General features: G+C 42.2%; 1 protein-coding gene across 3 annotated transcripts in view; it reads left to right on the forward strand.

Moving 5' to 3' along the window:
• TMPRSS3 (transmembrane serine protease 3) overlaps window positions 1–13,137 on the forward strand; it is a 73,500-nt gene that overhangs the window by 42,636 nt on the left and 17,727 nt on the right. For all 3 annotated transcript variants that reach the window (XM_073359813.1, XM_073359827.1, XM_073359817.1), the window contains 5 exons: window positions 1,262–1,372; window positions 2,375–2,491; window positions 4,945–5,068; window positions 6,245–6,370; window positions 7,160–7,203. In XM_073359813.1, the coding sequence (XP_073215914.1) occupies window positions 1,262–1,372; window positions 2,375–2,491; window positions 4,945–5,068; window positions 6,245–6,370; window positions 7,160–7,203 (522 nt within the window). The remainder of the gene's footprint in view (window positions 1–1,261; window positions 1,373–2,374; window positions 2,492–4,944; window positions 5,069–6,244; window positions 6,371–7,159; window positions 7,204–13,137) is intronic.

Raw genomic sequence — 13,137 nt, forward strand, 5'->3', positions numbered from 1 at the left:
ACTAAGCTGATACAGGAGAGATGCAGAAGTTTTCATAAAAGTGACATTCAGAGCCATTAATTCTTTGAAGAGAATTGTATTTCTCCATTTGAGAGTTTTATAATCTATTCTAAAATTCTCAGTAGATCCTACACTTTATTCAGGTTTGATTATATAAACAATTCTGAATTTTCTTTTCTCAGAGTCATCTAACTCTTTAGAGAGAGAGATGTATATTTTTTATCTTCCTGATCATGAAAACCAGAAGGTTTAGAAGTCAAGTTTTGAGTTCAGTGGGGCTTAGCCTAACCACTCACTAACGGCCTGATTCTAACCCGGGGTGGGCAAACTATGGCCTGGGGGCCACATCCTGCTCTCCTGACATTTTAATCCAGCCCTCAAGCTCCCACTGGGGAGCAGGGTCTGGGGCTTGCCCCACTCTGCACGGCTCCCGGAAGCAGCAGCAGCATGTCCTCCCCTCCAGCTCCCACGTGTAGGGGCAGCCCGGGGCTTCGCACTCTGCCCCTGTCCCAAGCACCTGCAGACAGGGCAGCATGCAGAGCCACCTGGCTGATCCTCCACATGGGAGCTGGAGGGGGGACACGCTGCTGCTTCTGGGAGCTGCTTGAGGTAAGCGCCACCCAGAGCCTGCATCCCTGTCCCCCTCCCGTGCCCCAACCCCCTCCCCCAGCCCTGATCTCCCTCCCACCCTCCGAAACCTCAGTCCCAGCCCGAAGCACCCTCCTGCATCCCCAACCCTTCATCCCCAGCCCCACCCCAGAGCCCGCACCCCCATCTGGAGCCCTCACCCACCCTGCACCACAACTCCCTGCACCAGCTTGGAGCCCCGTCCCACACCCTGAACTCCTCATTTCTGGCCCCACCCTAGAGCCCGCATTCCCAGCCAGAGCCTGCACTCCAACCCCCAATATCGTGAGCATTCATTGCCCGCCTTACAATTTCCATTCCCAGATGTGGCCCTCAGGCCAAAAAGTTTGCCCAGCCCTGTTCTAGCCCATCAAAGGCAAAGGGAGTCTTTCCTTTGCTTTCAATGGGCTATGGATCCAGTCCTAATGTGCAGACCACCCTTTGCAAGGTTCCAAGTGCTCTCAACTCCTTACAAAAGTTAGTCGGTGCTTCAAAGGATCAGGCCATACCATAAAATTGAACGGAGCTGTTACTACTTGAGTCTATTTTAAATTTAAAAAATGTTTTCACTGAAAATCCAAGTCTGACTATTTCATAGAAGCGGCTGTTTCTCACTTTTCTTTTTGGTTTCTAGGAGCTACCCAGCCATCTTCGAAGTGCCATGTTTTAGTCTCCCTAAGATTTCTTCCATTTATCCTTGTTTTATTACTTGTAGTAATCCTAGCAGTTGCCATTGGCCTGGGTGGTGAGTACAATTAGTTATTTATTAGGTTCTCAATTAACCATTCAAGCACTTAATTTTTCATGAGTCTCTTACTGAGAATGGAATTAAACTGCCACCAAAATAGTTTACTGAAGTAAAACATCCTTTTGGTGTGATGACTTGAAATTTTATTTACCTGATATGAACAAAATTGATCTGGCACACAAGAGAGACCATGGGCATAACCCTCACTCACACACTGGGAAACCTGAAACAGTAAGAAACTTTCAAGGCAAATACTGTAATTGAAGACATAACTGACTGAAAACACAGACGTCAGTGATTCAACAAAATGATCCCCATTCAAAAAATGCCAAACATTTAAGCAGCCTGTGTGCTTGAGGAATAAAGACTAGATATGGCTTCAGACAATGCCATATTTGTCCTGTATGTTTCTCATATATACTAACAAAAGACTGACATCATTGTGTTTGAGTGCTCTAATGTCCTTTCCCCCAACCCAAAAAGATGGGAACAGGAAAAAGAATGAGCTTAGTTGCAACTGAAAGGTAACACCTGCACAAGTGCAGACACAGAATTTGTTAGTGGTAGAGCAAAACCTTCACACACAGAAAATTCATAGACTTACAAGGCTGAGATACACATTGGAGGAAACAACTCAGCACTGCAGTTCTGAGGAGGTTCTCCTTTCCTTCTTTGCTGATCCAGAGTCAGTCATATATACCAGACCCAGAAACTCTCCCTAGAATGAAACATAAACTGGGGATTAGAGAAGTTGGAAAGGAGCCATAATTGACAACAATGCTGTTTCACTATAGTTGCCATTACCAATGGATAAATTTAACAGCATTGTGTAGCAACCTCCAGATTGTAGTTCAGCATTCCTAGAATTCGAGGGTTGTCTTTTCACAAACAACACAAAATTGGGGCTATATAATCAAAGTAAGAAAAAAAAATACTTCCAGCACACAAATTACTATCCTGTTGTGTTCATGTTAGTGTGTTCTCTTTAATTTCTGGCAGTCCAGTACAACTGCATTGGGAAGTTTCGATGCAGATCGTCCTTCAAGTGTATCCAGCAATCAGCGAGGTGTGATGGTGTCTTTAACTGTAAAGGAGGAGAAGATGAATACAGCTGTGGTAATTTTTATTCTATTATGGGTCACTTCTAACTCTTCTTGGCAGCAGAGCATTTGGCATGTTATAGCAAAATGTGTGCTATAAAGACTTCAAGGGAGAGATGGAAAGAGAGAAATGAATAATTGAGTGATGCACAACAAGATGGCATGAGAACTCAGAGCAGTGACTGACCTTGCTGCCACACATGTGACACATGTATTCAAGATTCCAACATTTCCCTGTAACAACTTCTGGTGCCACACAACTATTTTAAATAGGGCCTTCCTGTGCTGTTTTATAGTAGCTGATTGTGATGTTTTCAACAGCTGAGGAGAAAATTAGAACCCTAATTTCAGTAGTAGGTAGTGAAGGAAAGATGGACTGATTTTCAAATAAGTGGATTTGTAATTTGGAATCATTTACATGCTGTTTGTTTTGTTAATGATTTGGAATCCTAAACCATGTACACAATTTTAGAAAAGTTTTGCCCTTCTCATTTTTCAGCCTGCCAGTAAGAGAATGAAACATTAATCTTAACATTTTGGAACCAGCTAATAATACACTGATCCAGGCCTTGATCTCTCCTTTCCACTTGAAAGTGTGGGGGGTATGTTGCCTCTGCTCTGCCATTTCCCATGTGAATTCTCCTCAGCTGGAGCTCTGCAGACCATGGGGCAGAACTGGGGAAAGGAATGGATGAAGCAGGGGATGTGTTGTGTTCTACAGCATCATCCCTGGATCTATTAGACTCATAGACTTCAAGCCTAGAAAGGATTATCGTGATCATCTAGTCTGACCTCCTGCACATTGCAGGTCACAGAACCTCATCCATCCACTCCTGTAATAGACTCCAACCTCTGGCTCAGTTACTAGACTTGTCAAATCATGATTTAAAGATTTCAAGTTACAGAGAATGCACCATTTACACTAATTTAAACCTACAACGGACTTGTGCCCCATGCTGCAGAGGAAGCAAAAAAACCCCTGGGTCTCTGCCAATCTGAACTGAGGAAAAATTCCTTCCTGACCCCAAATATGGTGATTAGTTAGACTCTGAGCATGTGGGTAAGACCCACTAGCCAGACACCTGGGAAAGAATTCTCTGTAGTAACTCAGAGTCCTCCCCATCTAGTGTCCCATCACCAGCCATTGGAGGTATCTGCTACTAGCAGTTGCAGATTGGTAACATGCCCTTGTAGGCAGTCCTCTCATATCATCCCCTTCATAAACTTATCAAGCTCGGTCTTGAAGCCAGTTAGGTATTTTCCCCCGCACTGATCCCCTTGGAAGGCTTCTCCAGAACTTCACTCTTCTGATGGTTAGAAACCTTTGCCTTATTTCAAGCTAAACTTGTTGATAGTCAGTTTATATCCATTTGTTCTTCTGTCAACATTGGGTCTTAACTTAAATAACTCCTCTCCCTCTCTGGTCTTTATCCCTCTGATGTATTTATAGAGAGCAGTCATATCTCCCCTCAGCTTTCTTTTACTTAGGCTAAACAAGCCAAGCTCTTTGACTCTCCTCTCATAAGGTGGGTTTTCCATTCCTCAGATCATCCTAGTAGCCCTTCTCTACACCTCTTCCAGTTTGAATTCATCCTTCTTAAACATGGGAGAGCAGAATTGTACACAGTATCTGGGACTTCTCCATGAAAATCTGGTCAGGAAGTAAATCAACTCCAAGCTGTATTATCTCCCTCTGGGCCCACTCTGAATCTTCTACTAACCAGCCCATAGAACCCAGGCTTTAGAAGCACTGCCTCAGCGGGAGTTGTGCTGGCTCATGGCTGGTGACCTGTAGAGGAAGCACTGCAGCTCCCAACGTTGTATCTTCATTTTCCCTCCACAGTCCCCAAGATCCCTTCCATCAGAGGTGATAATGCAAAGAGATCTCCACAAAGGGATCCTTGGGAGATCAGGCTTGATGTGATGATCAGGCATGTCCAACAACTATGTTCCTACAACTATGTCATGCTGCTAATATAGCAACAATTACTTTTAATTACTTTCTTCAAAGCTACTCAGCTAGGGCTTGATTTTCGGAGGTTCTGAGCACATGCATCTCCCATTGATTTAAAATGGCAATCACTCACCAAGAAACTCTGAAAGTCAGGCTATTAATCGCTCTATTACTGCTAGAATTCTGGCAAAAACGTTCTGAATCCATGTCCATTTATGTGGGGACTTGCCAGGTATGTCAGGCTGCACTGGTGAAGCTGCATTTGCTGGGTGTCCCTTGGTGTATTGTCAAGTAGTAATGAAGGTAAAGGAAAATCAATTTTCTATTTGGAAAAAGATACAGGTGAGTTATCTCAAAGAAACAAGTGTTCAGAAGAGACAAGTAACACAGACAGAATGAACCAAGAGATATAGAAGCTATGGTGATTTTCTTACACTGTTTTGTACGTGATAGATTTCTCAGTGGTTTTTATTAACTTCTTATTGATGCTTTTCATGTTTTTCTGAATCCCTCAGTCAGGCTGAGTGGAAAGAAGGCAGTGCTTCAGGTGTTTACTTTTGGTTCCTGGAGGACTGTCTGCTCAGATGACTGGAACGATGGGAATGGAAATGCTACATGTAAACGCTTAGGTTTCTCAAGGTACTGAATAAAAATGTGGGAGTCTCTAAATGACATTTTAAATAAACTTCTCTGGTGGGAAGGGCTACTTAGTTCCTGCAGGAATTATTGCCAGGCTTGGACTCACCCCCTGAGAAAGCTCTATCTACTGAACAGACCAGCTTCATTCAGGAAATAAGAGCCTGCTGTGCCATGCTGCTGGAATGTTCACTTCCAGATTCAAATTTCACCACAAAATGTTTTTTCACTGAACTGATATTTCCTATAAGCTGTAATGCAGCAGATACTGTCCACCTCTATTCAGTCAGATCACATGCAACAAACTTCAGCCTAGAGCTAGGGAAAATACAGCAAAAGGTTTCCTTGGAATCTTGATTCACCTTTTAAAGTAACTCACTTTGCTTGTGTTCCCACCCCTTCTGTGTTTGCTTCCCATGAATATCCTAGCACATGTTTCACTTGATGGAAACTGAAAAAATTAAGTGACTATTGTAGAATATTTATTAAAGGTAAAATTTGAAAATAAGTGAGTATTTGCACCAGCAAACTGATTCGAAAATAAACACATATCTGATAGGTACATAAACATCAAGTGATTTAGTGTCCAATTAAGTATAACCAAAACAGCTTGAATTTCAGTAACAACTATTCAGAATGAGCTAGTCACAAATGATCTACAGAGAAAGAATTATTTGAAGAAATTTTTAAAAAAAATTCATACTCTTCTCTAGAAAAATTTGTAAACCGAAAGGAAAGCAAAATTTGTTGAATAAAAAAAACTTGTTACAATTTTTTTATCTCCTCTACTATAAAAACTAAGTCTTTTTTTAGAGGGAGAAGAAGAAATTTATGTTAGTGTTACAGAAAATGTACTGAGCAATTAAAGATAAAAAGCTCAGTACAAAATTAGAAGTAAAACCTATTTTCTCTGCCAAATTAGGGAGTCTGTTCTGTTCTCAGTGTGTGTAACTTCCATATATATTAATGGCAGTTCCATGCAGGCATGATAAGGCAAATAGCCTCCTTTGTGAGAGATGACTGTATTGCTTTATATGCTGTTAGTATCAGACTGATATATTTACTACTTTGAATCTTTTAGTAATACCCCACTGAATCATTTAAAAGTATTATTGGAAATTCTGTATCAGCAAGCTGAGTTTATAGGGTTTTTTTTGTTTGTTTGTTTGTTTTTTCCAGTTATATAAGTTCTGGTTACCTGCCTGTGGCTGCAATCGAAGAGGAGTTTCAAAGACATTTTGTTTCTGTCAGTCATTGGTCATCAGCTGATCAAGTGATAGCCTTACACAATGCATCATACTTAAGGTATGTTTCAGATTGTTTAGTTAAATTGAGAAAAGTTACTGAGCAAATCAGAGTATATATGGTGATAGAAATGGTCTAAGTAATGGAATAAGAATTGTTAATAGATTAAGTTTGTTAGCTTATTTTCTCAGTAAGTTACACCTTTTCTCAGACATGTAGGCCTTCATAAGTGTTTCATTCTGTTATACAGCAGAGACCCAGGTTCAGTGGCAGCTTCATTACTTGTTCCCCAAAGAATGAGAGTTCATGTATATTAGAGGCTTGATCCAAAGCCCATTAAAATCAAACTAAAGACTCCAGTGGACTTCAGTGGACTTTGGATCAGGCCCTTTGTACATCTGTAAATATATTCTGAGATGTATGTACTCATTCAAATGCACATACTTACACATCCAGTTTATTTCTGCATGCAAATATATATGCACACTCACACAACATTCAGTGTCTATTCTTTTAATTAGACCCGAAATATGAAACCAGATATATATCCCAGACAGGGCCGGCTTTAGGGAGTGCAGGGCCCGATTGGAACACCTGCTTGTACTCACCCGGCAGCACTTCGGTGGGGGGTCCTTCACTTGCTCTGGGCCTTCGGCGGCACTGAAGGACCCGCCATCGAAGACCTGGAGCACCGCCGGGTGAGTAAAACTTAAAAAGGCTCCAGCGCGGGGGCCTCTTAGGCGCGGGGCCCGATTCGGGGGAATCGGCCCAAAAGCCGGCCTTGAACCCTGAAATTTGAGAAACCAAAGAGCATGCTTAGGAGCTAATACTAATGTCTTTTCATCTTAGAGAAGAGTGTACTGCAGGCAAAGTAATCATCCTAAAATGTTTGGGTAAGTGTTTGTGAAAATTAAAAGTAACAGATCAAAAACTATCTTCAGTTATATTCAGTTGGCTAATGCGTGGGGAATGAATCTAAGAAAATCCAGGAGTATATTGCCACGTTGTAAACATTGAGTAGTGTTTTTGTGATGTCCAGGAAGAACTGCTTTCTGTAAATAAAGTTTCAAGGAAGGAATTATAAAAGGGCAGAGAAGAAGATGTGGGGTGAGGAGGCAAGCGATGGGGCACGGGAGCATATATGGGGAGGATTTACGTGCAAGCGAGGAAGCAAATCTTTAAGGATACTGAATGTGTTCAGTCAGTGGATGGATATTATAACTCCACCTAACTGTCACTGGGGAGAGGAAATTTTTGTCTTACCTGTGAGTTTTCATTCTAGGACCTTCCATGTCAGAAAGTCTTTAGAGTGGGACCTTCTCCATTTCCATGGCAAATAGAAGCAGACCAGACTTCGCTCTAAGCATGGGTGTGTAACCGCGCCTCAGGAAGTGTTCACTCTAACAGCATCCAAAGCTGAAAAATACTATATAAGTTTAAAAGTGCTATTTAATTCAAACCATCTGCAACAGAGCCTTGAAATGAAATTTAGGGTTTTCCTAGAGAAGCACCCTCCTTCCCTTTCCAAACTACTTGAAAAGTGAGCAATAGCCAGAAAAAAAATTGGACATAATGCAATCCTCTGAGGGAGGGTCAGGCTGTCTGACATGGTGCACCCTCAAATGAAAATTCACAAGTAAGACAGAATTTTCCCTTTTCCAGCCCCCTCCATGTCAGTCTTCACAGTGGGATGCAGAAAGCAATAAATCATCTCTTGGAAGGGAGGCAGGATTCAACTTACCCATGAGGAACTGAAAAGGAATTTAAAAGTTATTGGGGCACCCCTTTCCATAACATTCTATCAAACACTGCATCACCTGGGATAAGGATTTTGCCCTGATAGTGTTGGAGAAAATGTGGATGGAAGATTCTGTAGGACTCTTTCAAACCTCTGCATAAGACGAGTGTGAGCTCTCCACTCCACAAAATCACTATTCTTTTCACTGAGTGTATAATAATGAGAAGAGTTGTAACTGAGGCTTTGAATGCCTCTGCTATATAGTCCTTATTCCGCACTAGGCTCTGCTCATATCTAACTTCTCTGCTTCCTTAAGATGTTTGGATTCAACCAGAAGGGCAACAATACCACTTCCTATTACATGAAGAAGATTGCATTGACCTTGGGTTGATAATCTTGTGGATCGAGGCCTCCTTAATTACCATATTTGACAGAGTGTTTCATTGAGAGCACACCAAGCTCCAAAATCTCCTGTCAAAGAGATGGCAAATAGCCAAAAGATATTTTCAGTGACAAAAGGAAGAGACATACCAACTGTGAAGCTGAAATATGGTTTCAATTAGGATGTATAGTACATAGATTAAGATCATGACACGAATCTGCATATTGCCAGAGAACTGATAAGAATAGTTAGTCTTCAAGAATCAGTTATGTGACAGTAATACGAGATTCTCATGGGTTTCTTACAGGGCAATATGCCTGCAGTCACTAACTTGTCTTTCCAAAAAGCATTGTTCTTGAGCCTCATGGTCAGGTCATATTGTAAAAAGACTAGAAAGTCCTTTGCTTCAGCTGGCTTTGCCCTGATGTGTGTCCCTTGTAACACCAACATCTAAATCCCAAGTGATGCATAGACATCAGACAGAATTTCCACCAAGACGGTAGAAGGATGTTCATTACCTTCTTAGAATGACTGTAGCTCCTTCCTTTCTGCTGATGAGTTAGGCAGGACTGGATTTTAGTTTAAGTTAGGTCCTGTTTGCACTGTGTTTTGTTTGTGCATGTGTTGGCAGTTTGAGAAGAGGTTTCAGTTACATTTAAATCAGGTCTGAGAACCAGGACCTGAGGGTTAATGAGGTGGTGATTATTTTCATAGTGGCTTATACCTTCATCATCTCCTTTACCATCTTTACTCTTAGTGGCAGGGGGTGGAAAGACATAAAGGAGGCCTTTTAGTCTACTTCTGAGATAAGGGGACCATAGCCTCTGTTTTTGAATGTCTCTTCCTCATGTAGTACCTCTTTTGGTTTTCGAGCTGGTCTTGGATGCAAATAGGTTCATCATTAGGCTTCACACCTGGCCTGTGATATGCCAGATGGTCTAGATTGAATTCCATTGGTTTTAAGTGTGTCTTGTTGAGCCAGCCAACCCTGACTTTCCTTCTTGGCATAGAATTCTGAGAAAGAGAGACACAACTTCTCCCCAAGACAAGAATAAGGCTACTTCTCTCAATAATGCTGAAAGTTCTCTCCCCTTTCAACAGTTATATATACACCTCATGTTCCCGAAGAACTATCTGCTGCAAATGAAGGAGGGTGTGTGATGGTCCATAGAACAAGAAATGTCTTCTCCTTCAGCCACATCCTACCCAAGTCATAGAGGAGTCTAGATATTTTCTCCCCTTTTCCCAGCTAGCTAGGGTCAGGTTGCCATACCAGTCTTTTCCAAGCTTGCTGGTCAAACATTCATTCCATATTCACTGCATCTTCCTGTACACAGTGTTTCAACCATTTTCTTGGCTCTTCTCTTGTTTTCCACCTATGAATTCTACTCTCAAATGCCTCCCTAATGGGATTCCCTTCATCCATTCTTTGTACATGCTGATACCATCTCATTCCATTCCTCTATGGCAACTTCTCTGATATCGCAGACCTTGGTTGCGCTCCTAATTACATCATTTTATTCATGGTCCAGCAATGTCCTCCTCTCACTGCCCTCAAATATCTCATTTCAATGGTGTCAGGTCTTCTCAAGTGCCTCTTTTTGGTCACCCATGTCTCTGATCTGTACAGACGATCTGCTCTTCCCCAGGTTTTGTATTGTTGTCCCTTAAGTAGTCTGAGCATCTGTTTATTATAAATCACTTCACTTATCCTGCATCAGACTTCCCCCACATTCAGCATCCTTGCTTGCAGTTCTCTGTTGATCTCTCCATTTGCTGTTAAAGAGCCCCCAAGATACTTAAATGCAGAAATCTGATTTAGGCCTTGGCTCTTCATGTTATATTCATCTGTCTTGGTTCTCCGCAAGTTGTCCACATGACTTCAGTTGTTTCTCTACTCATTTTGAGGTCACATTTTCTCTGTTCCCTGTTCCAAGCATCAGTCACTTCGACCAAATTGTCTTCACTACTGGCCATTAGCACAATATTGTTTGCATAGATCAACTTTATACCACCTTCCTCTTGAATTTGCTTACTTATGAAGTACATCATAATTATGAATAGTAATGAAGAAAGCAGTGATCTCTGGTGTAGTCCAGCCTTCACTTTGAAACCCTCTATTACACTGAAAGGTGTCTGCACTTTTGTCATGGAACCATCCTACAAATCCACTGCCATCTGGACAAAATCCTCTGGTACCCTAAGATCTTCCAGTACCCCAAATTGTAGCAGGGGCACCAGCAGTCTCCTAGGTATGGTACTTTTTCAAATGCTTTCTCCAAATCAAGGATTGTCCAACTATGCTTGACATTTCCCTCCAGCTACTTTTCCACCAGCTGTCTAACAATGAACATACCATCTGTCCTCCCTTTTCTTCTTCTAAAGCCAAACAGCTCTGTTCTTAAAATAGGCTCCACTATTCAGCAAATGCAACTATCTATGATTCTCTCTAAGTTTCATGAAGTGGGGCAGTGTGCTAGGGTGGTCCTGATTGGAGCACCTTCTGCCAGCATGCCATGCCATGCCATACACCTGCCTCAGTTTCCCCTCCATCAGAGTCCCCACTAATTCACAACCAGTCTATCTGAGTATAAAGATAGCCCTTGTGGGGTGGGTTAATTACAAACAAAAGCCCTGTGCATAGAAACCATTACCCGTGTCCCATAATCATAGTCTCAACAGTACATCACAAACAACCTCAGCATCTTTCACTACATCCTAGAATCATTCACTACACTCCAGCGCTCAGTACAGCTCTGGCATCCATCACCACACCTCTTCCTCACTCTTAAGACCTCTCTCCCTCCATCTTCAGCTCTCTGGCTCTGAGAGCCAGCAGGTACCGCCCCCTTCCTTCCCCCCCCCACCAAATGCTCTCAGCCTTCAAGCCACTTCATGGTTCTCTGGCCTTGGCTTTCTGGCTCAGGCAGGTCAGAGGCTAGCCCCTACACTGGCTTCTAGCTTTCAGCCCTTTTCAGCCTCCCACCACTGGCTCCCTAGCATGGGACAGTCAGCAAAGTAGCCCCTCCACTGGCCTTCTAACCAACTCCTCCCACTTCCCAGGATCTGCAGAACTTTCTGATCCATGCAGACTCTCTCCCAAGAAGCTCTCCTTTCCTTTGCTGGTTCTGATTCATCAGACCTGACTCCCTCTAGGCCAGGGGTGAAAATAACATAAATTTTTATGTTACCTCTATGGGGGCCTGGCTCTGGGCCCCTGGAAGTGGCAGGGCCTCAGGCAGAAGGGGCAGAGGCTCGGGTAAAAGGGATGAGCTGGTGGTCAGCCTTTCCAGCCAGCCCTTCCGCACTGCCTGGGGCTCCGGCAGCAATTTAAAGGGTCCAGGGCTCCAGCCACTGTCGCAGTAGCCTAATGGCCAATTAGGAGGATGGAGCACCATCTGGGGTTTATAAAGACAAAGCAGTACAATACAGAAAGGAAAGAGTTAATATGTTATCAGCCCTTTTGGGTAGCAGTTCTCCCAGCATTCAGTACCCCTTACACAGAAGGTGTGCTCCAAAATATGTCCCCCAAACCTACCTATTATTTATATCATAGCTGTTATGAGCTAAAAGCACTCTGTATATCACCCAAGACTAAAATTTACGAATTAGTTTGTTTTCTTATTTTTCTGGTACCACGTACCTTTCCTTATCTCTGTTTTGGATACTACATTGCAAGGCCAGAAGGAACCACTGAGATCACCTAGTCTGACCTTCTGTATAATGCAGGCTAAAGAATTTTCCAAAATAGTTCCTAGAGCAGATCTTTTAGATAAACATCCAATTTTGATTTAGAAATCATCAGTGATGTAGAAGCCACCCCAATACTTTGTAAACTGTTTCAATGGTTAGTTACTCTCACTGTTAAAAATTTACACATTCTTTCCAGTATAAATTTGCCTAGCTTCTACTTCCAGACATTGGACCGTGCTATACTTTTCTCCGCTAGATTGAAGATCCCATTAAATATTTGTTCCCTATGTAGATACTTATAGATGGTAATCAAGTAATCAAACCCCTTAACCTTCTATTTGTTAAATTCAATAGATTGAGCTCTTTGAGTCTATCACTATATGGTATGGTTTCTAATCCTTTAATCATTCTTGTGGCTCTTCTTTGAACTCTCTCCAACTTATCAACATATTTCTCGAACTGAAGGCACCAGAACTGGACACAGTATTCCAGCAGCAGTCACACCAATGCCAAATAGAGGTAAAATAACTTCTCTATTCATACTCCATATTCCCCTGTTTATGCATCCCATGATCACATTAGCTCTTTGGCCACAGCATCACATGGGGAGCTCATGTTCAGCTGATTATTCATCAGGACCCTCAAATCTTTTTTCAGAATCACTGCTTACCAGTGAGTCCTTCATCCTATAAGCATCCTGGGCTTCATCCTGGGCTTTTTTGTCCCCCGATATATACATTTACGGTTAGCTGTATTAAAATACACAGTTTGCTTGTGCCCAGTTTATCAAGCAATCCAGATTGCTCTGAATCAATCATTATTAACCACTCCCCCAATTTTTGTGTCATCTGTAAACTCTACCAGTGATGATTTTATGTTTTCGTCCAGGTCATTGATAAAGATGTTAAAGAGCACAGGGTGAAGAACCGATTCCTGTGGGACCCCACTGGAAACACATCCAATTGATGATGATTTCCTGTTTACAATTAAATGTTGAGATCCGTCAGTTAGCCA

This window comes from Lepidochelys kempii, chromosome 1 (genome assembly GCF_965140265.1).
Source record: "Lepidochelys kempii isolate rLepKem1 chromosome 1, rLepKem1.hap2, whole genome shotgun sequence".
Taxonomy (NCBI): domain Eukaryota; kingdom Metazoa; phylum Chordata; order Testudines; family Cheloniidae; genus Lepidochelys; species Lepidochelys kempii.